The sequence below is a fragment of the Asterias amurensis genome, chromosome 15, assembly GCF_032118995.1.
Source record: "Asterias amurensis chromosome 15, ASM3211899v1".
NCBI lineage: Eukaryota > Metazoa > Echinodermata > Asteroidea > Forcipulatida > Asteriidae > Asterias > Asterias amurensis.
In genome coordinates, this window is record NC_092662.1 from 4,504,666 (window position 1) to 4,532,662 (window position 27,997).

At 36.7% G+C, this 27,997-nt stretch overlaps 1 protein-coding gene across 1 annotated transcript in view; it reads left to right on the forward strand.

Annotated features, from left to right (window-relative positions):
• The window catches only part of LOC139948381 (uncharacterized), a 103,423-nt gene that overhangs the window by 67,972 nt on the left and 7,454 nt on the right, over positions 1–27,997 (forward strand). The window contains exons 49-78 of the mRNA XM_071946522.1: positions 452–632; positions 1,030–1,176; positions 1,609–1,740; positions 3,319–3,438; positions 4,302–4,550; positions 4,927–5,055; positions 5,853–5,975; positions 6,865–6,984; positions 7,255–7,380; positions 7,868–8,002; positions 8,401–8,532; positions 9,485–9,613; positions 9,867–10,004; positions 11,272–11,520; positions 12,212–12,352; positions 12,823–12,948; positions 13,786–13,911; positions 14,233–14,351; positions 15,382–15,628; positions 16,380–16,493; positions 17,235–17,354; positions 18,142–18,267; positions 19,230–19,322; positions 21,425–21,520; positions 22,561–22,620; positions 23,214–23,306; positions 24,270–24,365; positions 25,531–25,632; positions 25,916–26,008; positions 27,388–27,480. Coding sequence (XP_071802623.1) covers positions 452–632; positions 1,030–1,176; positions 1,609–1,740; positions 3,319–3,438; positions 4,302–4,550; positions 4,927–5,055; positions 5,853–5,975; positions 6,865–6,984; positions 7,255–7,380; positions 7,868–8,002; positions 8,401–8,532; positions 9,485–9,613; positions 9,867–10,004; positions 11,272–11,520; positions 12,212–12,352; positions 12,823–12,948; positions 13,786–13,911; positions 14,233–14,351; positions 15,382–15,628; positions 16,380–16,493; positions 17,235–17,354; positions 18,142–18,267; positions 19,230–19,322; positions 21,425–21,520; positions 22,561–22,620; positions 23,214–23,306; positions 24,270–24,365; positions 25,531–25,632; positions 25,916–26,008; positions 27,388–27,480 — 3,955 coding nt within the window. The remainder of the gene's footprint in view (positions 1–451; positions 633–1,029; positions 1,177–1,608; positions 1,741–3,318; positions 3,439–4,301; positions 4,551–4,926; positions 5,056–5,852; positions 5,976–6,864; positions 6,985–7,254; positions 7,381–7,867; positions 8,003–8,400; positions 8,533–9,484; positions 9,614–9,866; positions 10,005–11,271; positions 11,521–12,211; positions 12,353–12,822; positions 12,949–13,785; positions 13,912–14,232; positions 14,352–15,381; positions 15,629–16,379; positions 16,494–17,234; positions 17,355–18,141; positions 18,268–19,229; positions 19,323–21,424; positions 21,521–22,560; positions 22,621–23,213; positions 23,307–24,269; positions 24,366–25,530; positions 25,633–25,915; positions 26,009–27,387; positions 27,481–27,997) is intronic.

Consider the following 27,997-nt stretch of genomic DNA (forward strand, 5'->3'; position numbering starts at 1 on the left):
ATGTGTAGCTTATATGTCTAATGGTTTTTCTTTTCTTTATATTTGGGTGTCATGATATTAATATTAATAATTAACAATTCTTATGAAGTGCATTACACACAATGCACTGTACAAAGTAAATATAAAACAAACAACAAAATCAGTCAGAGTTTAACAAAATGAAATTTGAGAAGGCGAGATTTGATACTTAGTTAGTGCGTCTTTGATGTTGCGGGGGAGTTTGTTCCAAAGAGTAGGAGAAGACATAGAAATAGCCCAGCGGTCTACCAAGACTGTAACCACAATTTCTTAATTCCTTAGAGTGGAACATTTAGCCAAAGGTATTGTCTGTTGTAACAATGCTCGTAATGCTTCGTAATAGTTATCTCCAGAACAGTGTGATTATTCTGCTGCCTCTGTAAATAATCCCCCAAATTCTCCCATTCTCATGGCTAAATAACTTTATTTGAAGGTGGTGATGTGCAGCTGTTTGCCAGGCTGGAACGGAGATCTTTGTGAAGTTAACTACGATGCTTGTGAGGTCAGCCCATGTTTCCACACCGTGACTTGTTTCGATATGGACCCCCCTCATTTAAACAGGACCTGCGAAGACTGTCCAGTCGGGCTAGAGGGTGACGGCGCGAAATGCAGGGGTGAGTAACATTGAGTTATTGGCCCATTATATCCCTGGTAATGCATTCCAAAGACCATTTTGAATTGAGTTTCAAATTCTCTCGACAAACACACTAATGGCAGCAAAAGTTGTTGCTGGAAAGTACCATGTGCAGGCATGTGAGACTTCCTCTTTTCAGCTGTTTTCCTCTTTTTGGGTATTTATTTTCCTCTTATTTTACTTTACTTTCTGTGTACAAAAGTACAGGAATATGATCTTTTCCTCTTTTTTTCTTGCCCGGTTTTCTCTTTTCATGGATAGTTACTCACATGCCTGCCAGGTGATCAAGTTATTTTTTTTCTGTAACGACTCACCACTGGAACTAAACCAAAATGCATGAAGGAATAAACTTTATTGGATGTTGATATTATCTGCAGATATTAATGAGTGTATTCTGTACGAGAACTCTCCTGCTAGTAGTGGGGGACTCGGTTGTGATCATAACTGCGTCAATCTGCTACAGACCTTCAACTGTAGCTGCAACTCTGGCTTCTCTTTGTACATCGACGGCAGAAGATGTATCGGTATGTAGAGTTCATAAATACCTTAAGTAAGGTCCTGTTTTACGGCAATTATGATTGCAGTGTGATGCTAGTTGTTGTGTCTCTCATCACTTTCTAGTGAGTGAGGCATAGTCCAATAACCATTATTTCCTTTCTTTTCTTCTTGATTTTTATCATGGGATGGTCTGTTGAAGTAAGCACATGGCTATCCCTCTGGGTTAAAATGCTTGTTTTTCACGGGGCCCGCCTAAAAAAATATATATATAAAAAAAATAAAAAAATGTTTGCAAACAAAATTTTTGTTTGTTACAGGTGATTACTTATTGTCTTGCTGCAAATCCATCAGAAAATATCCAAGCACAATTTCTTTGCATAAAATTTGAAACGTCTTGAGATGTTTGATAAGTTATTTTTCTTTCAATGAGCTGTCTTCAATTTTTTCTTTCTTTCTAGATGTGGATGAATGCAATCTGCAGTCCGATGACTGCTCCCCTGATGCTGTTTGTAACAACACCGTTGGTAGTTATGAATGTATCTGTAATCCAGGCTACACAGATGACAACGGAGATGGTAGAGTTTGCTCAGGTATAGTTCAAGAAGTCTGCGTTATTTTAATCAAGCTTTATTCCACGCACAGCATCTCTTTGGAACTCCTTGCCTGGTGGATGTTTTTTCCCATCCTACATTTGGACTGTTTTAAGAGGAATATCAATTCCTGCCTCCGGCTCTCCTGAGTTGTTTTCATTTTTAGTTGATTTCTTCTTGTAGCCCCTGTAGCGAACTTACATGATTTTTATTTTTTTATTTTAAAGCATCAATGCTTTAGATTAATTACCTATCAAGTCCTTAATATTTTAACTAAAAAGTTGCATCCCCTTAAAGGTGAACCCCTTGCTGTGTCTTCCCAGGTTGTAACTTTAGGTTGGGTATGATCCCTGGCTAATGGCAGCTACAGCTTGAACGGCTTCTGATAATCCCAGACCAAAGCTACATTAGGGACTTTTCGTTTTCGACGACGGATGGTTCTGCGACGGTTGTTTAGCTAAACGTTGTCGTTTTCATCAGCACAACGAAGATTCATCCCAAGTACTGTCGTAGAAATTGAGGGACGACCGTCCTCAAAGCCGACGCATGCGCAGATGACGCCAAATGTCATCTTTACCGTCGCAGAACCATCCGTCGTCGAAAACGAAAAGTCCCTATTGACAAACTAGGGATATCGCCAATATAGGGGCGGATAGCTCGGTTAAAGAGCACTGGCACATTAATTGGTTTGTTTGCAGGTTCAGAGCCTGTTCTAGTCAAATTGAATGAATTGCATTGTATTAAACTGCTAGGGACTTGGGATGCAATAAGAAACCTGAAAGTTTTCCTGGTAATATCACTGGACAATAAAGTGCCATGATCTGTAAGCACTTGAACTCTTAACTCTGGTGATACCCCTCAGAAAACAGCAATATCCTGGGTTATAGTTATACCCCTGCTTGGGAGTAAAGCCCGGTTCATACTTCCTGCGAACGCGAATGCGAAGCGAATTTTGGTGACGCAACAATCGGTACGCGCTCCATTTCGCTTTGTGACGCAATGAAATTCGCATCGCACGAAGCATTCGCAGGAAGTATGAACCGGGCTTAAGCTAGCAAAAAACAACCTAGGAATAGTATTCGGAGTGTTTGTTTTTGTACCCAGTAAAATTGATCCAAGTGTCAAACAAAAGTAGGGTGGCAGTGAAGATTCCCAGGGGTCTGTTCCTTTTGAGTCAGCTCAGAGGGGGTTGTGAACATGGTTATATTATACCCAGGTCGAAATTCCAGTTGAACCTAGTTAAACTGGGTTTAACTTGAACTAGTTGAAACCAGTTGATAAACTAGTTAAACACAGTTAAAACCAGTTGGTTTAATATGGAAAATGGACAGAGACCAACTGGTTTATAATTTCAACCTAGTTGAACACAGTTAAACCTAGTCCAAACCAGTTGGTTAATATGGAAAATGGACGAGTTTGGTCACTATCCAGTTGAACCAGTTGACCCCAGTTAACTAGGTTCAACTGGAATTTTGACCTGGGTATCGATTGGGCAAAACAGTTAAATTCACCAAGTAATTTGCTCCATGATTGCAGACAAACATTTTATGTTTATTTTGTGTGTTTATTTTTGTTCAGATATCAATGAGTGTAACGGAGTGAATAGTTGTGACAGCAATTCTGAATGCTCCAACACAGACGGATCATACAGATGTGAATGTCTTACGGGGTATGAAGGCACTGGATTTACATGTGAAGGTAATAAATGGACCCTTCCCATGAAATATGCTAATCACATTCACGCATGCGTACAGACCCTGTTGGTTGGCAAACGCCATAGAGTTGTGCACTAAGCAGACACGCAATCGCGTCTGTGTCACGCACCCATTAGCCGTGTACAAAACAGCGCGATGTTCCCTCATCTTGCCAACCAAAACGTTAGTGCACACGCGCTATGTGCAGTTTACATATTTCATGTGAAGGTAATAAATTCATCTTGGTCAAGTTCCTCGTATACAGTATTAATAATAATACTAACGATAATAATATCAAAGTCTTATAGAGTGCATGTATCTACCAACAAATTACTTATAAGGCGCTTAGTATATAGATTTTTACAGAGAGAAACTCTGAGACCCAATTATGTAGCACTTAGGGTTTATAAGGTGATACGGCGCATTCAGCAGCCACAGCCAGGAACACTGGGGCGATCGCCTTCTGTTTTCGATAAATGCAATGTTTTTTTTCCACCCTTTACACAACACATTGGACCAAAGGCTTTATGTCCCATCCAAAGGATGAAAAAATGGTGTAGGTGAGTCCACAACCTTCCAGACCAAGGTCGAGTCCGAGCCCTTGGTCTCGAGACCAAGGCCAAGACAGAGTCACAGCAGAAATTAGCAGTTTCGGCAACTTATTTTTTGTAAACCTTGCTGCTTGCTCTATATGTGCATGCAATTATAGACATGGTTTCTCCAGCATTTGTTTCAAATTGTATTAGGTTAATTTCTATGTCCCATCGTCACTTTTTGTAATATTTTTTTTCTTCACCTCACCATGCTAAGAGGAAATTTCTTATTTCAGCGGTTTGTTTATTTTAACTTGTATTCGTTTTGTCGTAGATATTGATGAATGCATGAGGGGCCTTGACAATTGTCACCAAGAAGCATTGTGTGACAACACCATGGGTTCGTTTACCTGCAGCTGTAATGACGGATGGATTGGTAACGGTACCTTGTGTGAAAATGAGAATGAGTGTGATCGCCTGGTGTCACCCTGTGGTTTAAGTGTCAGTACGTGTACAGATACTGTGGGTAGCTTTACGTGTACATGTAATGAAGGTTTTCTCGGCAATGGATTCAATTGTGTAGGTAAGTTCGACTGAATTGCTCGCTAAGTTGCATGATGAAACATTTTTAAGAAATAAAAAATGTGTTTTATACTGTCAAGAACTCTTCATTGCTTGTTACATAGAATTTCTAAAGAAACTGGGTAATGTAAAGAAATTGCATAGAGGCTGTATGGAAACTGTATAGAAATTTTATATGGATGTTCTATATAATTTTCTATAGAATTTTTTATAGAATTTCTATATATTTTTTAAATAGATTTCTATAGAACGTTTTTGTAAGGAAACAAGTAAGTTTTTATGCTAACAGTTATTTTGTAATTACCAATAGTGTCCAGTGATTTTAATATCCCATCCAAAGGATAACAAGTTTTGTCTTGAATTCTTTGTTCATATAGACAAGGATGAGTGTACTACAGGTGAAGCAACCTGCTTGGACGTTCTAGGCGTATGTGTTAACACACCTGGTAGCTACAGCTGTGAATGTACTGATGGTTACAGTGGGGATGGGCGTTCTTCTTGTGAAGGTAAGATTATAGTTATCTCTTCACTAGCACCCTTATTGTCTCAAAACAAACTCTACCTGGCAAGTAGAGGAATAGAGGGACTTGTCAAAAATAAATTGTTGCTGGATTGTACAGTACCAGGGGGTTGATTTCACAAAGAGTTAAGACTAGTGCTCAGGAACCCCACGGTGATATGCGCTATATAAGAATGGTTTGATTATTATTATTATTGGGACAACATGCTTCCGAGCAACAGTAATCAAGTTTACTTTTGTTGTTCCTGACCCACATAAGTTGTTCTTTGTTGGTCTGTCCAGTTGTTTCCCTCAGTTGATTTACTCCCCATGCCTGCATGCTCCTCTTCAATTCATTCCTTTTTTTTTGCTCATCTAGTTGCCCTCCTGTCATGTTCTGTTCTGGGTTTTTATTTTTTGTTTTCAAAATTATTGTGTGTTTTTTGCTGGTTTATTTATTGTATTCGTTATTATTTTGATTGGTTCGTTGCTTTTTGTTTAACTTTTGCTGTACTTTTTGATGTACTTGTATTTGTTGAGGTCAAATAAAAAATAATAATAATGTATAATAATAATTATTACTATTATTATTATTTGTCTTATCTTGAGTTAGGATGAGTTACTCATCGTCACTTGGGACGAGACTGAAGTTTTTAATATCTTCTAGGACTAGTCCCATGATAAGTAACTCTTGATGAAAGCAACCCAAGAGTGACCTCATTTTGAACTTGCAGAGATGGATTGAGTGATTTGACCTTTTTCTTCACAGTATTAGTTTTGAAGGTTTTCCCACTTTTATTGCAGATGTTGATGAGTGCACCATGGGGACTGATGATTGCATCTCCAATGCAATGTGTATGAATACAGTAGGTGGTTTTTACTGTGAGTGCAGGGCAGGATATTACGGCACTGGATCAGTCTGTACAGGTAACTATCGACCCACAGTGTTATGCGCAACCATAGAGTTTTATATAAAAACTAGAGGGCGCACTGGTGATGCTGCTAATTGCGACGGGACCGCAAGGGGACATGGCGCCGTAGTGTACGCATTAGAGTTGTACGCTGCGCGAAGCTGTTTTGTCAACTTACAAAATGACCACACAAGAACACGCTGTGCGATGCTGTTTTGTCAACTTAGAAAACGGCCACATGCGTGCAAGCCGGGTCGCGCATACAGGCCAGTGCGCCCTCTAGTTCTTACATATAACTCTATGTGCGCATTACACTTACTCATGTCTATATGTCTATTCTGTCCGCCATTTTGACTTAGAAATGGTGGACAAGCAAGAGGTCAATGCTGATACAATGAACCTTGAACCTTGATACCTGGGATATAATACCATAGTAAGCCATACCCACTTTATGCAAACTGGCTCTTGCAATTATGCATTTGTACTTTTAGGTTTTTTGTATGAAAGTTTAAGTTTTGGAACTTTTCTTGCTTTGCAAAGAGTCATACATAGTTTTGAACATAATTGAAGAATTCAAGAGTTCTAAAAGATTAGTGTTTAAGCTTTTGGGCTGGAAGCTTAATACCCCTTGCTGTTAAAATTACAGGATTAACTGTGACTATTTGCAGGAGGTATTTGATTGGGGCGGGAATTTAATTGGGGGGGAGGGTATTTATAAAATGGTTTATGATTATGATATTTGGAGTATGTGTTGGTTTCTAATCACCAAAATAAAATAAAAACAATAATTATATCGTCTTCATAATTCAACGAATCTTGACCAGTAAAAACAGATATTAACAGTATTTTGTTATCCCAAATTGAATAAATAAAATTGGGGGTTTATTGTTCTCTTTACCTATCAGATATCGATGAGTGCATGTTGGGGGTTCATGACTGTCCACAAGATTGCAAAAACCTGGAAGGAAACTACACGTGCGTATGTGGTGAAGGATTCATGGAACAAGCGGATGGAACGTGTGACGGTAAGTATGTTTACATTCAGTCACATTATGTCAGACTCATCTAAGCCGGTTCGCTCTTTATGTACAGTCTTATAAACTACCAAGGGAGCTCCTATAGTGGGTGCCCCTTTCTTGCCTCTCCCAAAATGAGATTGACAAAAATGCATCGTTTGACACATTAAAAGATCTCCCAAATTATGTCTTTTTCCCCCTCATCTCAACCCCCCCCCCCTAATTTTCAAATACTGAAAGAAATTAATAACATTTTGTGTCAATTTTGTGTGTTTACAGCAACCATGCCATGCAGCGGATCTCTCACTTGTATAAACAGTACATGCTACACCGCAGCATCTTCTCAAGAACTCTGTCGCTGTGATATTGGTTTTCACAACCCAGATGATGGCAACACTTGTTATGGTAACAATTTGAATCTGTCCTTAGTGGTAGACGGAAAAGGAGACCCAGTAGAGGAGCCTACGTCATCATCGTGATATGAATAAAAAATTTAGGTCAGGTCATTCCCTAACCCTAACCCTAACCCTAACCCTAACCCTAACCCTAACCCTAACCCTAACCCTAACCCTAACCCTAACCCTAACCCTAACCCTAACCCGCTTTGCCTGGATTTCGATTTGTCATCTGACCCGACATCAAACATGAATTATGCATACAATGTTTTATTCACACGACCAAAGTCCATGACGTACGTCTTCTACTGGGTCTCCTTTTCCGTCTACCGTCATTATAATGTATTACTCCAGGGGGTTATCAAACGGTAGAAATGCCATATTTCAAAAGATTTTCTTCAGCAATGACTTACGCAGTGATCAGTTTCTCCTGTGGTTCATGAGCCAACATTTGAAATTGCAATTGAATAACCATTGATTATTTATATCGGTTACAGAAACCAACGAGTGTGAAAGTAATGACAATCCTCATTTATGCAGTGCTAACGCCATCTGCACTAATACTGTGGGTGGTTATAATTGTACCTGCTCCCTCGGCTACGCCCTCAACAGCGATCAACGCACCTGCTCAGGTAGGTTTGTAGATAAAAACCCGTCTTGAAAATTTGTTTCAAGATTTATTAAGACCAGATGGTCACTGTCATAAGATAGACTAGAGATTCACTATTCAATAGTGTCCTGAAAACGGGATGAAAAACACGTTCTCCAAGTCCACAGGACTAATACGCTGTTAAGTTCTATAAATTTAATCACATGCACATTACCATTTGCAGCCTTCACAAATATGACGCCGTACAAAAAGCTTCAGAATCTTTTCCATCATCGATGCATGAACCAGAATTTGTTTCTGATGGAGAAATTAGTTCTGCTGACTTCCAAGCTTGAGTACAATATTTTTATTTATACCATGCGTCCTTTTGGTTGGTAAGCACTTTGCAATAGCTAATGATTTTATTTTATTTATGTGTAGATGTGAACGAATGCCTTACGGGAGACCATGATTGTGATGAGATGAGTCAAGTTTGTGTCAATGCTGAACCATTTTTCACGTGTGACTGTAAGGATGGATACCAACTCTCAACAGAATCTGGACTCTGTGATGGTGAGTAAAGCCCGGTTCATACTTCCTGCGAATGCGATGCAAATTTGACATGAATTTGACGTCACAACTCTGTATGCTGCGACATTCGCTAAAGAGTTGAGAACAATTCAACCCCTGCAAATTATTTGTTGTGTAATTGGGAGAATCACAATGCACTTTTTTAATGAAAAAACAAAGAAAAGTTGCAATGATCGAGAGAAGGCTATGGGCCCCGGCTACCCTCACAAACTTTCTGCTGAGCAAAAATGCGCAGGAAGTCTCGAGTGATACATGAACTGTGGCAAAATACAAGCGTGCTACGCGTCCCACAGGGCCATTAAAGCGCCAAGGTTTTTAACAAGTGTGCACACACAGTATGGGAGTGTTTCGGCCGAGCGGTTAAAAGCACCGAATTCAAACTCTGGTGTTTCTGATCAGCAGAGTGTGGGTTTGATTCCCCAGCCGCGATTGCTACGTCCTTCGGATGGGACGTAAAGCCGTTGGTCCCATGTGTTGTGTAAACGCATGTAAAAGAACCCAGTGCAAAAGAGAAGAGAAGGGGTTTGCCCCGGTGTTCCTGGCTGGATTGGCAGCATATTGCGCCACAGCACCTTGTAAACCATTACATGGTGCTTAAGGATTAGGTCTTATATCTCAAACTTCGTCCCACTCCTTGCAGTAATAATACCTGGCGCTTTGTATCCTTTGGCAAAAGGCGCGTTATAAATACGGTTATTATTATTATTATTATTATTATTATTATTAATATTATTATTATTATTATAGGACTTTTTGGTGAGCCAGTCAGCAATGTAGGGGTACATGCAGGGGTTATTAATCAAGAGGTATTGGCGCAAAGCTGGTGCTCTCTATTTGTCTGTCTTCTAATGAATTAATTGCAGTGTATGCCAAAGAAGTATCGAAAGTTATTTTTGTAATAATTAACTGTTTTTTTGTTTTGTTTTCACGGTAGATATAAATGAGTGTATGGGGGACCCCTCCACTTTGACTTGCCACGTGGATGCTGATTGTATCAATACCAATGGCTCCTACACTTGCCAATGTATGAGCGGATACATTGGAAATGGAATGATGTGCTTTGGTAAAGTTTTTTTTCTTCATTCCTTTTTTCAGGATTCAAATTAATTAAAGGTTGTTTTACCCTCGCTCTGAGTGTTATTTAGCATTGTATACTCGGTACTTCCCCGAGTTCTGTGAAAGTAAATCACAGACATAAGCTCTCTAATTAAAATTGAAAATTATGTTTTTATCCTTTAAATTAAGTAAATAAGTGCACTGCAGACTAACTTTGTTAGCGATTTTTAATTTTTTTGTTTTTCTGTCTGTCTGTAAAGATATTGATGAGTGTCGATTGCCAGAAACAGATTCATTAATGGCCGACTGCCACTCTCAAGCTGTCTGCACCAATTTGGCTGGTTCCTTCCAGTGCAACTGCTCGATGGGATTCGAAGGGAATGGAGTTACCTGCCAAGGTAAGGATCAAGACACTCTCTCATGCGTGAAGGCAGCGATTCTTCGTTGAGCTGACCTCTTATAGACCCCTTGCAAAATGCGCAGCGTACTCACATATGTGCGTATCCTGGTTGCTGTTTTGGGTGTCAAAATCGTACACAAACATGCACAAAAGAGAGTTGACCCCCAAAATTACACCCATTGTTCAGCGCGTTCTGTGTTGTGTAAGAAATCAATAGCTACCCCTTGCATAGCGCAAAACGCTGAGGTCCTGCTGAGGTCGCGGGCACGTTTTTACGTTCAGGGAACAGCTATTGTCCAGTGATCTGCCTTCTTTTTGAGAGTGTGACGTCATATACAATGGGTCTATAGACTCTCGTCTTACAGCATTGTTCCATGCAGGCACTCAAAACTTGATCGACCCACTTGATCGATAGTCTATTTGGGCATCGCCTTTGCCTCGACCAGCCTAGAGCTTGGGTTGACCTTTCCAGTAGTTGATAGCAAATTTGTACCGGCCAAATGTCTTACTTTGCATGGTCTGTCTTGATTTTTTAGTTTAAAACATATATTACAACCAAGAGGTCCCATTTGCATGGGAGAAGTTTTTGATATAACTTTATATGTTTTTTTCAATGGCAATCAGAGTTATAGTCTTTGTCAAAAAAATAAATATATATCCGCAGATATAAAAATGTTCGCAGATAGTGCATGGCATTCAGATTCCCAAATATCACATTTGTGCTTTCGCCCAGGCTAAGTCGGATCAGATGACATCCTCTGAAATAGAAGGCGGTTTGATATGCGAGCGCTATATGACATTGACAGAGGTTGTTAAGGTTAAATGCTTTACAATACATCTAAATAAACATTTCCCAAATATTGGTTTCTGCCGGGGGAGTGGCCAGCTAGACTCAGGGCCCAATTTCATAGCACAAAAATTTGCTTAGCATGACATTTTTTTCTTGATAAAAACAGGATTACCAACCGAATTTCCATTTGTTACACATTGCTTGTTACTGGTATTCAGCTGTTCTTTGCATATCCTGGAAATCATGTGAAGATTTGGTTTGTAATCCTGTTTTTATCAAGGCAAACATTTCATGCTAAGCAAATTTTTGTGCTTAGCAGCTCTATGAAATTGGGCCCAGGACGCTGCTACTGGCATCTTGCCTTTTGTGTCGCCGTGTGTCCCTTCTTCCAATATTAGTTGTCAGGTATATAATAATTATAATGACAGCCAATTTATAAGATGATTAAATATTTTCGATACTATATATTCATCAGATATAAAAGAGTGTGAAAGCGTAGACCCTGTCTGTGCCAGCAACAGCACGTGCAGTGACACTGAAGGCAGCTACCTCTGCACGTGTAACGATGGATACCGTGGTGATGGGTTCTCCTCCTGCGTGAACATCAATGAGTGTCAAGAGAACCCAGACTTGTGTCACTCCCTAGCAACGTGCACAGACACTGAGGGAAGCTATGAATGTAATTGTGATCCCGGATACCAGGGGTCTGGCACAGATTGTACAAGTGAGTTTATTTTTTTTTTTTTTTTTTTTTTTACCAGTGCAATGAAGGAGACGTTTTGTTGTAACGTCCCTGTGGTACATTATCAGCACATGTTGCGAGACATAAAGTGAGTTTAGTTTCCTTTTTTTTAAACCAGTGCAACGAATGACACAATTCATTGCATTGTCCCTTTGGTACATTATCGGCACATGTTCAGAGATTTATTTTGCATTTTTTTTAAAACAAGTTTGTGTCCAAGTGTTTTGTTGACATGTGTATTTAGCCTGGGTTTATTTAAGCTAACAATAGACCCTTCCCATGAAATATGTAAATTGCACGTAGCGCGTGCGCACTAACGTTTTGGTTGGCAAAATGAGGGAACATCGTGCTGTTTTGTACACGGCTAATGGGTGCGTGACGCAGACGCGACTGCGCGTCTGCTTAGTGCACAACTCTATGGCGTTTGCCAACCAACAGGGTCTGTACGCATGCGTGAATGTAATTAGCATATTTCATGGGAAAGGTCCATTGTATGCTTAAAGACAATGGACACTGGTGGTCATTGTAAAGAGTCCCGGTCTGACACTTTAACAAAGCTCTGTATAGGAATGTAAAAAAATGAGTGCTTTGAAACACCTTCAGGTTTGATAAAGCACTAAACTGTGTATTATTGTTATGGTTATTTATGTGTATTTTTTTATATTTCTTTTAGATGAAAATGAATGTACAAGTGGGAATAGTGATTGTGCAGTTGGAAGCTCACAGTGCACAGACAACGTAGGAAGTTATATTTGTATGTGTAACAGCGGTTACGTGTCCGCTGAGGGCCTCATCGAAGGACGACAGTGTGACGGTAACAATCTTATTTTTACCTTTAATAATGTTTAAAGAAGCTGCGTGTTGAATGGCACATATCTACCCTACCTACTGTACACTTCACCAAAACTGTCGGAGTGAAGAAATACTTCCAATGAAGATAGAATTTACAAAACAGTCAGTTGTTCTTCCTTAAAATTATGAGTGAAATAGACCTTACGCAACAATGTCACAACGCCACTTTTTGTTAGGTAAAAACAATGATGACGCTGTGCTCTTAGAAGAAAGGATGGGCCAATGAGTAACCTGCTCTCGACCCCTGTCAAGCTACTCAAATGCAGATGTACAAGATTTACCATGGCTTGGCATGTATTGATGATTATCAAAAGTTGTGCAGTCTCTAAACATGAAACAGCTGGTTTATCTCTGTTTTTGTCCTGTTTCAAAGTGCTATTTTGGTTGAAAAGTTATTATGCTCAAAGTTTCAATTTGTTTTTTCTCTCTCAGATGTGGATGAGTGTGAAATGAACCTGGATTCATGTGACACAGTTGTGTCCAGTTGTAACAACATACCTGGTGGATATGACTGTCCATGTCTGAGTGGTTTTGAAATACAAAACACTGCATGTGTGGGTAAGAACAAATTATGTCCTTCCTTAAAATCAATTGATGTTTTTCAGTTTGTAGGCGAATTCAAGTCAAAAGTAATGAGCATTAAAAAGGTGTGAATTAGGTGTGATTTCAGAAAAGTGTAATGTAATTATTAACACCAATGACTGGTTCTTGTGAAAACTTACTGGTAACCGAAATCATGGCATTGTACAACATTACTATTATTTTATGTGACTTGAGGCATTGAATGGTGTATCAATTGGTCTGCGGTTATAACACCATGTGTGTATCTACTTGCCAGGTAGAGTTTGCTCTTAGAGAAGTGTCTTTCTTTATTCTACTACCGCGGAGTAGATTTATCGGATGTCAAATCTAATCCATGAGCCTCAGGTATGAGGTAGGGTTCACACAGCAGGGGTCCACACCTGCTCCAAACCTCAGTAACAAGTTGTGAAGTTTGATTGGTCGAGAACCAAATACATGATGTGATACAAAAATGCATGTACGTTACCTTGATTGTTCCTACCAATGGTCGATTGCCCGTGTTTTGTGCAAAACAACCGGGGGTTTGAAGGAACAGTGAAGAATTGTTTCTTATTTGAACAAATGTTCGTCTGCTTATTAAACCATGCATACTTCGTCATTATAATGTTTGTAGATGACATCAGAACTTACTTATAACAACAAAATTGTTGCGCGCTGTGACTGGGGTCCATGGGCTTTGTACACCCTCTGGGGCAATTAGCAGAGGGTGCGATTACCCCGGGTGTACAAAACACCATGAACCCTCGTCACAGGGTGCAACAATTGTATAATGATAAACTTTTATCTAAAAGGATTATTTTCTCTTTCCTGTAGACACTGATGAATGTCAGGACCCCAGCCAGTGTTCCAACAAAACAGACGCAGTTTGTTTTAATTTACCAGGATCTCATGAGTGTCCCTGCATGTTTAACTTCTATGAAGAAAATAACTTTTGTATACGTAAGATCATCTTCCTTTATCAAAATTTTATTTCCTTTGAGTTAACAAATATTTACCTCATGCTTTTTATTGTTGTTAGCTTAAAGACAAAGTACAGAGTTGTTAACTGTGCAAACAAACAACAAGTTATTTGTTTTCTTTTATGATCATAGAGTTGTAACAGTAAATATTATTCTGAGAAATAGTTCTACCAAAGTCAAGCCTTTGAAGAACCCATAATTTTGTTTTTCTTTCATTGCTGTTTAATATGAATATAAACAAAATCCTTTGATTATATTTACAATTTTTAGCCTTTTTTTTTCTTTTCTATTTTTATGACAGCCGGTGTATCCTACAACACTTCCGCAGTTTTTACAGTTGTCAGTAGTGTCATGGTCCTAAATGAGGGATTTGATCTTCGTCGACATTTTGTGAGATATCGCGCAGAGTTGAAAAGAGACGTAAGTTTGTGAAACTTGGAAAAATTTCCAATGACGTGAATGAAGAGGAAAGTTAGGAGAAGTGCTCAGAAACACTTTTGCATTTCATTAAAACCTTTTGTCACTGGCTATCTAACTGTATAACGCCACTTAAGAAGCTGCCTGATGATTGGTTAAGAGTGCATTATATGTATATGTACATGATTACTTGAGCCCACAAGCTTGATGCACTATTAAAATGTATTATATAACTGACATACATATCCTTGTCGTTTGATTGGTGGAACTTACTTCACGTGACATTCACTATTACTCCCATCCGCACCGGCGATCAAAAAGACCTATTTTCCCATGGGGAATAGCATTTCCCATTCAACAGTTAGGATCATCCTTGTTCCCAATGTTTTTGAGCAGTACAGCGCCGCCTCGCGCTGCTAAAACGAAGGAGCACCTGTGCAAAAGGTTGCGCTCCGATTGCTATTAAATTTGTGCATTGTTGCCACCACATGGTGCTATATGATTTTTGGTTGTTTGTTCCGAGCCAGTAATTTGTGTGATTTTTCATATTGTTATACTTTTAAAACACATCAAATGACAAGGATCTATATGTCAGTTATATAAAACAAATTTTGAGTGTCTTTAATTCGTGGAATGGAAGGAATATTATTCGCCTCGTGAAATGGAACAGTCCAAATTTTACCTTGCAATAATATTCCTCCCGTTCCACTCTGAGCCACTCAATATTTGTATACTATACACCTGCCTGTAGCAAAACCAGGGTACTATACCAGTAGCAACCAATGTACTATATACCCATAGCAATATACTACCTGTGGTAACCAATGTACTACACCCATAGCAACCAAAGTACTACACCAGCAGAAGAATTTGACTGTACTCATTTCTATAGCAACCAATGCGCTTTACATAGCAACCAACCCGGTAGTTAACTGTTCATGTTTGTAGCATTGTTATTTAGTCTTTGAGAAAGACTCCGCTAGGGTCAAAATGTCAGGACATTAACTTTATTTTTACAATTTTGTGTCCCCAGATTGAAGCAACCTTTAGAGAGTCTGCTGTATCAACCTCTTTTGGAGATGTCCTCATCTACGATATTACCCCCATCCCAGGTTCAGACAGTACTGTCTTGGTGACGTTCGCTACAAACATGCAGAATGCTGCGACACCGGAGGCTACAATCATCACTTCTTTCCTTGATATGCTTGATGGGAGCAACATGGATCAAGTACAGCTCAACCATAAAGTGTTAAGAAACACCTTCATCATTGGAGCGCCACGTGAGTAGGAATTATGACTACTTCTGATAATGAGACATCTTTCAATCCTTTCTCAAAATAGTTTATACTATCAACAGCTGCAAGCATTTTTTTGTTCATATTTTATTTAAGTATATATATCAATCCAGACCCTACTTTTCTTTGAATGATTTATTTTGTATTAATGTACGATGTATACCCATACAACCTGCAAACATTTCATTTTAGCATTGTTGAGATACGAATGTACCACAAAAACTCTGGAGCAATAGACCGATCCATTAAGCTCCGCCCCATTGCATATTGACCAATCGCAACGCGTGCGTATCTTATGCAGAAAGGCATTGGAGAGCCCCTCGTGTTCTTGCTCACACCCGGTCGTGGGGGGAGCCTACTGGATCGGTCTATTATGCCACACTCAGGAAGAATAATCCATGTTTGGGATATACAGTCTAAACTTTGAGTGCGTTTTGGCGACCCAAACGAACCCAGCCAATTCAACAAGTTGGTTACCATTTGGAGTACGCTTTGGCAACCCCAACCCAAACCCAACCACAGGGCTGTATGCTTCATTATTGAAAGGGTAGGGTCGCCAAAACGCACTCCATAGTCCTTCAAATTGAATAATTTCTTCAAAATGTTACACATCATCAAAAGCTGGAGGTCTTTTACCAAGTAAGTTTTAAGTTTTAATATGGTCTTTAATTTTTGAAGTACATTTACCTATCTGTGACTCTACCTTTAAAGAACCATTTTTACTTTGTATCTGCAGAGTGCGATTCAAGTCCGTGTGTGAACAGTGGCACCTGTGCAAGTGATAATATGGCCAGCGATGGGTACTCATGCAGCTGCCTAGCAGGGTTCACAGGTCAAAACTGTGAATTGCGTAAGTATACATTACATAAGTCCATTAGATAGGTCATTTCATTGAATATAGACTGTAGTCTCATGTAATTCATAAACGAGAAAACAACTCAAACTCCAGACACTATTTCTCTGTGAGTTTAAATCTTCTTTTTGAATTTTATGTGTTCATAGTTCTTAAAAATAAGAATCGGTTTATACAATATACTTTTCTTTCATATAATGGCCATATTTTACTTTCTGTAAAGCTATTATATAAAACTACTAACAGGTTGAATGATTTTAAGATCGTTTACTCCCGATGTTTATTACTTTTTAATTAGTCCTCAATGCAATGATCAGCGCCCTGGAGCATGTCTGAATGATTAGGGCACTATACAAGTTTTGGTGTTATCATTATTATCTTCAAGTATGCGATATACCCCTCCAACCAGATTTGCAGAATGGAACCAGATTTGCAGAATGGAGTGGTGATAAAAACCTATATTGCACGGCTAATATCACTACCTGCGTCTTGTGTGTTCTATTTCACGCGCCAATTTTGCTTGAATATAAATACATTATCACACGCGCGTTCGTGGAAATACGGAAAATATAGTGCAGACAATATGGGATATGGGACGCAGACGCGCTATATTTTTCCGTATTTCACTCGCGCTTGTGTGATAACTTATATTATTATTATGCTGTAATGAAAGATTTCCTTGCTATTTTTGAGACGATGTATCTTGACCTTTTCCCTACTTGTCATGTGTTTCTGTAGAGCCATGTGCCACTGTTTTATGTCAGAATAGTGGGGCATGTACTAATGACGTAACATCAACCACAGGCTACATTTGTGCCTGCAGTCCGGGCTTCACAGGCACCCACTGTGAAGAGAGAGGTTAGTAAACTCCCCAGGGAGCTGAGACGGGTTAAAGCGCTTTGAGACGCCCCTTTGCCCTTGCTTCATTTGTTGTAGAAAAGATGGCGCTGACGGTAGCACATAAAAAGTTCCCTTGCACAGTATTTACTAATTACTTGTGTTGAACACGGACATGTGTTCAGCTCTTTTAATTCGTCCTACTTCTTTGAGTTGGATTTGAGCTCAAGACCTTTGCCATTCTAGAGTAGATGTTTTGCCATTGGGGGGTTGCCCAGAAGCAGAAGCTATAGGGGCAGTAATTTGAGTCCTCGGTAAAGTGTACCTGGTTCTTTTGTACACCCATCTCACAAGACCTGAGGCTGTAACACTGTGGCCTGAGCTGTTCAGCTTTAAAGAAAACAGTTTTGAACTATTTTTTTCAAAATAATTTATATATACCCTATGATATAAGCTATCCCTGATTTTTGCCCCAACCTTTTTTTAAAGCAGTGCTATTATTCAGGGATGAGTTTGTTCAGACTTTTGGTTGAATTCAGTCCTTTTATGTCGGTCTGGTGAGGAAAATCAGACAACATTTTGTCCACATGTATAAAGCAATTCTGCTCAATGGTCTACTTCTCTAGTGGTTTGGATACTGTTTCCAAAAGCTTCTGGGAATCTATAACCCCAGGGGTTTACCAAACGGTATAAATGGCATCATTTCAACATACCTTTGAATTTGTGTCCAAGTTTCAGACTTTTATGTTAGTAATGACTGTCACCCCTGATTAGTTAAACTAAACATTTTCTTGATTACTCTCCAAAGCACCATGTGACGACCCTGCCAATCAATGTGGTAATGGTGGTACTTGTAACAACAACCTGTTCGCCAACATTCGTGGTTACACTTGCATCTGTCCAGCTGGTTTCAGCGGTGACGACTGCGAAATAGGTAAGGGTAGAAACAGTTCCAACCGTTTCCCTCATCATCTGGCACTGATGCATCTGCGTTTATTCCCTAAATGTTTAGACAGAACTTATTAACTGTTCGTCCAGGTTTTTTTGAGATTCCAAGCGAATTGAGAGTGGGACCTCTGGTGCATAGTTACCCTCTGGTGCGATAGTTGATGCATGTTTTCCAATATCCGCTTGTATTTTGAGCAGACCTGTAAAATCAGAAGCAGATGGCAATATGCTTTCTGGATTTAAAATAGAAACGCTGTACCTTGTCTAAAAAAGGCAAGCCAAAAGGGAAGATCCCATGTTGCTGTCGATTTCTTTTAAACTTATAGGAAATTTGGAAACAACTGTCACTGTTTTTATTTTTCAAAACAGACACTCTAATCATTGGTTGATTGATTGATTGATTGATTGATTGATTGATTGATTGATTGATTGATTGATTGATTGATTGATTGATTGATTGATTGATTGATTGATTGATTGATTGATTGATTGATTGATTGATTGATTGATTGATTGATTGATTGATTGATTGATTGATTGATTGATTGATTGATTGATTGATTGATTGATTGATTGATTGATTGATTGATTGATTGATTGATTGATTGATTGATTGATTGATTGATTGATTGATTGATTGATTGATTGATTGATTGATTGATTGATTGATTGATTGATTGATTGATTGATTGATTGATTGATTGATTGATTGATTGATTGATTGATTGATTGATTGATTGATTGATTGATTGATTGATTGATTGATTGATTGATTGATTGATTGATTGATTGATTGATTAATTGATTGGTTGATTGGTTTATTAATTGATTGATTGACTGATTGGTCAATTGATTGATTGACAGTACAATAAGTCTCTTTGTTAGTAATGTTTGAAAACAATATATTCTACTAATATCTATGTTTGTATTTTTATTTCACTTGTCCAGAATGTACCCGAGTATGTTCAAATAATGGAGAGCTTGACAATGTGTTATGTACGTGTACATGCGTTTCACCCTGGACCGGTCAAACATGTACTGGTAAGTTTGTTCAAATGACAAGTTTCACAAACAAAGTTTCAGAATGTCATGTTGAGATGGTCTGAAGACCGTGCCAACACATGCTCAAAGCAATTCTGTCGAACCCAGCTACCTGTCGTACCTTATCACCCTGTATGTATCAGCCCGATCACTTCGTTCCTCCTCACAACATCTCCTCACTAACCATCCGTACAAAGTCTTTGGGTTCAAGGACTTTCTCCAAGTGCTGCCTCCAACTTTGGAACTCTCTTCCCAGCTACATCCACTTTCCACAGAGCATAGAACAATTCAAAATTCAGCTCAAATCCCATTTCTTTTTTATTGCCTATTGTTCAGTTTAATCCTTTTGTTTGCTTATTTTTAGTATATTCAGTGTTAATTTGATGCTCTTTGCCTTTTGTTTATTGTAAAGCGCACTGGTATTTATTTCAGTTATGAAACGCCATATATTAGAATAAGTTATTATTATTATTATTATTATTATTATTATTATTATTATTATTATTATTATTATTATTATTATTATTATTATTATTATTATTATTATTATTATTATTATTATTATTATTATTATTATTATTATTATTATTATTATTATTATTATTATTATTATTATTATTATTATTATTATTATTATTATTATTATTATTATTATTATTATTATTATTATTATTATTATTATTATTATTATTATTATTATTATTATTATTATTATTATTATTATTATTATTATTATTATTATTATTATTATTATTATTATTATTATTATTATTATTATTATTATTATTATTATTATTATTATTATTATTATTATTATTATTATTATTATTATTATTATTATTATTATTATTATTATTATTATTATTATTATTATTATTATTATTATTATTATTATTATTATTATTATTATTATTATTATTATTATTATTATTATTATTATTATTATTATTATTATTATTATTATTATTATTATTATTATTATTATTATTATTATTATTATTATTATTATTATTATTATTATTATTATTATTATTATTATTATTATTATTATTATTATTATTATTATTATTATTATTATTATTATTATTATTATTATTATTATTATTATTATTATTATTATTATTATTATTATTATTATTATTATTATTATTATTATTATTATTATTATTATTATTATTATTATTATTATTATTATTATTATTATTATTATTATTATTATTATTATTATTATTATTATTATTATTATTATTATTATTATTATTATTATTATTATTATTATTATTATTATTATTATTATTATTATTATTATTATTATTATTATTATTATTATTATTATTATTATTATTATTATTATTATTATTATTATTATTATTATTATTATTATTATTATTATTATTATTATTATTATTATTATTATTATTATTATTATTATTATTATTATTATTATTATTATTATTATTATTATTATTATTATTATTATTATTATTATTATTATTATTATAACTATTATGCCTTTAATTACTAAAAAACAATGAATGACTTGTTGTACATTTATATGTATCAATCAAATGACCTGCGCTGCGATGTAATTTTAAAAAGTATTACGGGTGTGGCCTGACTTTATTAAGAGCTAGAGTCTTACTAAAAAGAGTTTCCACACACCTCAGAGAATTTAGTTTTGCAAAAATACAGTTAATGGCCTGGGGTCGATTTCACAAAGGTAGTACTAACTTAGGACTAGTCCTAAGCAATGCTAAGAGATAGGACTGGTCCTAAGTTAGGACTAACTCATCCTAACTTAGGACTGGTCCTATCTCTTAGCATTGCCTAGGACTAGTCCTAAGTTAGGACTACCTTTGTGAAATTCACCCCTGACCTTTTGATTCTAGCAGAATTTTTCTCAAAGGCTAAATGACAATACAACAAACATGAACAGGTGACTAAGTGAAAAATAAGCAGTGAAATGGAAATACATAAATGGGGTTTGATAGCATACAGAAAAAAAGTAAGAGGTAAACAATTTGATAGGGGCAAGGAGGGGGGGGTGTTGAATAGAAGGGACTGGCTTTTGATTAAAAACATTTGTTTTCCTTATTTTGTAGACTGCTCACTGTCTTGCATGAATGAAGGTGTAAGGAATGATGCTGATTGTACTTGTGATTGTGAAAACATCCCCTGGAGTGGAGAAACATGCTCAGGTAAACTAAATCAACATGTTCTGGGGCCAATTTCATAGAGCTGCTTCAGCAAAAAATTTGCTGAAGCACGGAAACAGCTCGCTTATTTTACACATGTTACTGGCCAAAATTTCATGCCATATAAATTGCTTGTGACTGGTATTTAGCTGTTGTTAACTTAGCATAACAATTGAGTGGAGTCTTGGCCGGTAATCTGATTTTACTAAGCAAATATTTTTTTGCTTAAGCAAAATTTTGTGCTTAAGCAGCTCTTTGAAAATGGGCCCAGGATATGAATTTTTTATTTTTGGTTTTTACTCCTAAACCGATGTGTGTTAGCACTGAAGACTCAGTACTTTCCTGAGTTCCGTGAAAAAAATATCACAGGCATAATACTCAAGTGGGATTTGAACCTACGACCTTTGCAATTCTAGAGCAGTGTCTTACTAACTAGACTACCGAGGTTGCCCGGTAGCTAGAGGCAGTTCAAATCCTATGTTTTGGCAGCGGGTACCGCTGGTGTCTAGTGCACCTCAATCAAATTATGGTGTTGGTGTGGGTTTATAGCTCCCAATTGTGGCACTTGTGTTCTTGAGATATGATTTGGGCAACTTTTGTACCATTTATGATATTAAAGACATTTGTAAAGCACCTAATGCAAGAAGCCTAGAAGCGCATAAGGAGAAAAATTAAATATACAATCCGTGAAAGATACAGTTACAAAAAAGGAGATTACAAATAAGCAGCTCAACCAAATGAGTTGAACAGAGACTTGAAACACTGTGCGAATCTGCAAAGGAAGACTATTCTAAAGAAATGGTGAAGAAAAAGATAAGTGGCCATCAAAAATGGAAGAAACTCTAGTAGTACAAAGCAATGACTGTTGAGATAATTGTAAAGTTTGAATAGGGTAATATTGGTGACCGAAGTTCAGTCCTTTACGCATGTCTAGTAAAAAAAAAAATACTTTTGGCACCATAAAAAAAAGTACTTTCTTCAGAATTAATTGTTGCGATAAATACATTTTAAACTAACTTTTTTTCCTTCATAATTTTATTCAGAATGTGACATAACTTGTCTTGAAGGACAGAATCTTGATAGCGTGACCTGCGAGTGCTCTGGTAAAAAAAACTATTTTATTTACCAATTTAAATTCAATGCAGTTTTCCCTGTGACTTTAATTTAATCAAGACAAAGGAAACTCTTGTAATGAAAATACCTTTAAAAACATTTGGTTCTTGTAATGTCATAAAAAAGGGGTTTGTTTTTTGTTTGTTGTTTGTTTTTTGTTTGTTTGTTTGTTTGTTTGTTTGTTTGTTGTTTGTTTGTTTGTTTGTTTGTTTGTTTGTTTGTTTGTTTGTTTGTTTGTTTTGTTTGTTTGTTTGTTTGTTTGTTTGTTTAGATGACCTTTCCATCAAGGGAACTCAGCAAACTCCCACAAGGGGATATAAACACCAAGCTGGCAACAGAAAATCTCTCTAACGCAAATATTGGTTAAATGTCTATGATTATGAATTGTACAAATCAAGAAATTGTGATTAAGTAAAAGCAATATTTATTCTAGTCATTTTGAAATCAGCAATTAGCTGGGGAAATTCGAACCCACAACCTTATGATTGCAAGTCCTGTAGTCAAACCACTTGACCACGTTAACTTATTAGATTTGTTTTATATATAATCTAATCCTTTGCATGTACCTTATCTTTATATGCAGTGTGTCAATTCACCTGTCAAAATAATGGAGTGCTTGACACTGGCAGTTGTATGTGTTCATGTATAGACAACTGGACGGGAGCGGCCTGTGCTGGTAAGAACCATTTTGCATTTTGTTTTCCCATGTTTTGGGATGTGATACAGAAAAAGCCTAACTATTGCTGCCTATCAATTAGGCCAAGTAAAACAAAATACCAGTTGATCGTCCAAGTTTTTCCAAAAAGAGGAGTATTGTTATTTCTTTCAAAGGTGGCCGCCAAGCATTTTAATTCAAACTGGCCACAAATTCTTTAGTTTAAAGTCACCACTTACTGCTATCAGATGAATTTTTCGCTGCTGAGGGATGCTACTAAGGGATATGCTTGGTTCATTTATTTGTTGTTGATTGGTTTATTACACAAATAAAAGCTTCAAAGCCTTAAAGACACTGGACACCTTCAAAGCCCAGTCTTCTCACTTGGTGTATCTCAACATATGCCAAAATAACAAACCTGTGAAAATTTGAACTCAACTGGTTGTCGAAGTTGCGAGATAATAATGGAGAGAAAAAAACACCCTTGGCACACAAAGGTGTGTGCTTTCAGATGCTTGATTTCGAGACCTAAAAAAATCTTATTCTGATCAGAGGTCTCAAAATCAAATTTGTGGAAAATTACTTCTTTCTCCAAACATACGTTACTTCAGGGGGAGCCGTTTCTCACAATGTTTTATACTATCAACAGCTCTCCATTGCTTTTTGTGAAGTAATTTTTTTATGCTAACAATGATTTTGAGTAATAGTGTCCAGTGCCTTTAAGGAGGCAGAATTAAGTTTTATTTTTACATCATTGATGAGCACCCATACCAGGAGTGCGTTTTGGCAACCCCAACCAAAAACTGTTTCTGACTTCATAACCAAAACGGTAACTGAGCTCACAACTCGGTTATCGTTCAGTCTGAACAGCAGAACCAACAACCAACAACAGAAACAGGTTTTGGTTGAGGTCGCCAAAACGCACTCCAGATGATTAATGCTGCCTGAGTTATAAGATTTTTTGTCTATTATTCAATCTTGCAGATTGTTCAATCAACTCCTGTTCAAATAGTGGAACATTGATTGATGCAATGTGTCAGTGTGACTGCGATGGAAGCTGGGCCGGAACAACTTGTACAGGTAAGCCTTGATGTTTTCAGTTCGCCGGACCATGGCTCAGTTTGATAAAGCTGCTTGAGCAGCAAATTTTGCAAAACGAAGTTTGCTTAAACGGCAAAATGAAATGTCCTCACTGTCTTCTTTTAAAAAAGCATCTCCCCATGGGCCTACAGGTTATGGTGCTAAATTCACATTTGTGTACTGAATTTCTTCTGTGGCATAGGCAGTGTGATAGACTGCACCTCCTGGGGGGGCAGTATATAGTTCATGATTTTAGTCAATTTGATGATGGCTCGTTTTTGGTATATTGTTGGTACACATGTGTTTGTCTGCCCTTGTTGTCCCTCGTCTTTGTTTTTGTGAGTCTTACATGCAGTGTTAGTCTGTCAATAGGTTTGGGTACAAAACCCAAGGCTTCACCCAAGTTTAAGATTTGCCCTTCTGACTTGTTATTAATGTTTGCTACTGTTTATAACTGTCACTGTAAGCCTGATATTATGAAACACCAGTTATGTAATTTTGTCGTGTGAGGGAAATACCAAAATAAGTGTTTGGTTGAACTGAATCTGTGAGCATATCTCAATGAAAGAACAAATAAAAACATATATTCTATGATGTTTGGTAGAAAAGGGGGAACATCACCAAAAACTTGTTCACTCTTTTTTTTATAACTCATGAAAATATTTAAAAGGTATGACACAAAATGCGAAATTTCCAAGATGACTATTGTTGTATCTTGCCTGTCAATGCAAAGTGCTTGCTTAAAATTAAGATCTGTGTAAGGACAAAATAACCCCAAAAATTAAAAAAATTCTTTAAATGTTGCCTGTCTCATATTATTGTACTTGTTGTAACAAGAGCATGAGAAAGACACAAACTTATTGCTCTAACTAAAAAAGCATGCTGGGGAGATGTCCTTTTCTTCATCAGCCTCAAAGCTCTGGAATGATCTGCCACAACACCTTAGAAACTACATCTCCATTTCTCAGTTCAGAAAGAGCTTATAAAATACAACCACCAAGTTTCTTTTTGCTCATATGCGTTTGGTATTTTTAGGAAAAGGTGCTTTAGCAAATTCCTTGTTATTATTTGCTGGTTTTCTTGTAGGTAGTTCTTTGTGTGTTCCACAGGGGAAAAAAGTTTGGGAGACATATGTTACTAATTTCACCATTTTGTTATCTTGCAGAGTGTTCACTCACAAGTACCTCCTGTGCAAACAGTGGAGCACTTGATACTTCAACATGTCAGTGTGACTGTACGGGTAGCTGGACAGGACCACTTTGTACAGGTAGGCTTGATATTTTTTGTGACATTATTTTTACTCATTTAAATAAAAAAAAAAGACAGCACCTCAGCAAGTAATGGTTAAGGGAAACTTTATATCATCATTATCTTCAAACTGTGTAAAGTTTAATGTACATCTGTGGACATTGTGTTTTATGTTACAAAAAGTACCCAGACCCTTTACACACACTTCCTGCTGAAGCCGCACATTTCCAAATATGCATTCGAAATTCTGAAGTTTGGCTGATATTGGTTAATAAGTCTTTTGTTTCATGTTAAATCTTCAGAGTGTTCAATAAACTGTGAAAATAGTGGAACATTGACTGCTGCAACGTGTGAGTGTGCCTGCAATGGAGGCTGGACTGGAATACTTTGCACAGGTAGGTTTACTCTTCATGACAGTGTGGTCCTTTTCAGACCATGTCCAATCATTTACCATCATTTCATAAAGAGTTACTCAAGCAGAAAGGTTTGCTTTAAAATGAGCAGTGAAACCAATTATAGGTGGTGCATGCGTTTGGTACTTTGGTTTGTAACTATATTCATTTAAGCAAACGATTTTTGTTTTTTAAGATGAGGTCGCTAAGAACAAAAAATGTAAGCCCTCAATTAATTTTTTTTAAGGAGATCTTCAAACAATATTTAATTTACTTTGATTGTATTTGGATGGAATTATTTCTCTGAAGGATTGTTATGTAACTAGAATGTAATTTTTTTAATCTGTGACCTTTCAGAAAAATAACCAAAGACAACATTTTTTGTCTTTCAAAATTAAAGGTTTTATTTTCCACATATCGACTTATTGCATTTTTGGTATCTTTGATGAGTACTTTAAAAATAACATCGTCTGTGGAGCTTGGTTCAAATTCCAACTTGGATCAGACCCTTGAGGCAGATTGGTCGCTCACAGATTCGTTAATCAGTGAATGGATGTAAATTACTAAAGAACTCACTGTGGAGGCAGTCCAACTTATTCTTGATGCTTCTAACATTTTGGTGATAAATGTTTAGAGTTTTGTTTCTTGATGATGGTTGTTAGTTGCAGGATGTGATGTTTGAGCAGAAGGGAATGGAACAGGATTAGATTCAATATCTCCAGATAAGATTATGTTGAATGTTACATGTGTTATCAGGGTCCATTAAAGACAGAGGGGTGGATTTCACAAAGGTAGTCCTAACTTTGGACTAGTCCTAGGCAATGCTAAGAGATAGGACCAGTCCTAAGTTAGGATGAGTTACTTGTCCTAACTTAGGACCAGTGCTATCTCTTAGCATTGCCTAGGACTAGTCCTAAGTTAGGACTACCTTTGTGAAATCCACCCCTGGACACTATTGGTAGTTGTCAAAGACCAGTCTTCTCTTTTGGTTTATCTCAACATATGCATAAAATAACAAACCTGTGAAAACTTGAGCTCAATTGGTCGTCGAAGTTGCGAGATAATAATGAAAGGAAAAACACCCTTGTCACACGAAGTTGTGTGCTTTCAAATGCTTGATTTCGAGACCTCAAGTTCTAAATCTGAGGTCTCGAAATCAAATTCGTGGAAAATTACTTCTTTCTCGAACACTACACCAATTCAGAGGGAGCCGTTTCACAATATTCCCCATTACTCGTTACCAAGTTTGGTTATATGCCAATAATTATTTTGAGTAATTACCAATAGTGTCCACTGCCTTTAAGGGAGAATTCCTTGGTTCTACTACAAGAAAGCATGAAGATGTTTAAAGGTTCATACTTTTTGTCCATTTGTAACAATAGATTGCGCACTTGACTGCCTAAATGGTGGAACAATGGATAGTACAACGTGTGAGTGTGCTTGTGCTCAGAGCTGGAGCGGAGCAACTTGTTCAAGTAAGTTCGGTGTCCATCTTTTGCAGTATTGTCTGGTCGGGGCCCTCATAAAATTTCACTTATTTATTGTTATTTTATTCGCAATTCAAATAAAGCAAACCGAGAAAATTAAAAGCCAATGATAGCCTCAACAAGCTGATTTAAAACAACCAATCACAATAGTAAAAAAAAAAACACTTAAAATTTGAAGATCCTGAAAAAGTTACCCAAAGATCCACAACAGAAAAATATTGAAAATACTATTGAAAATAATAAAAGGAGATTAAAAAAACGCTTAATGTAAAATCGTTCACAGTGAGCTTAATTTTTTTTCAATAATTAACAATCCTCCTGTCCTGTTTCCTGTTCTTTGTATTGATTTTATAAATTTATTTTTTGTAATTTTGTTTATTTGGTTCCCGTAAAACTATAATATTAATAACAAGTTAATACACATAGCACATTTCACAATAACGTCTCAATGCGCTTTACTTTCACCTCTGTAATAGTGAGCTTTCAGCTTGAAGCTTAAATATTA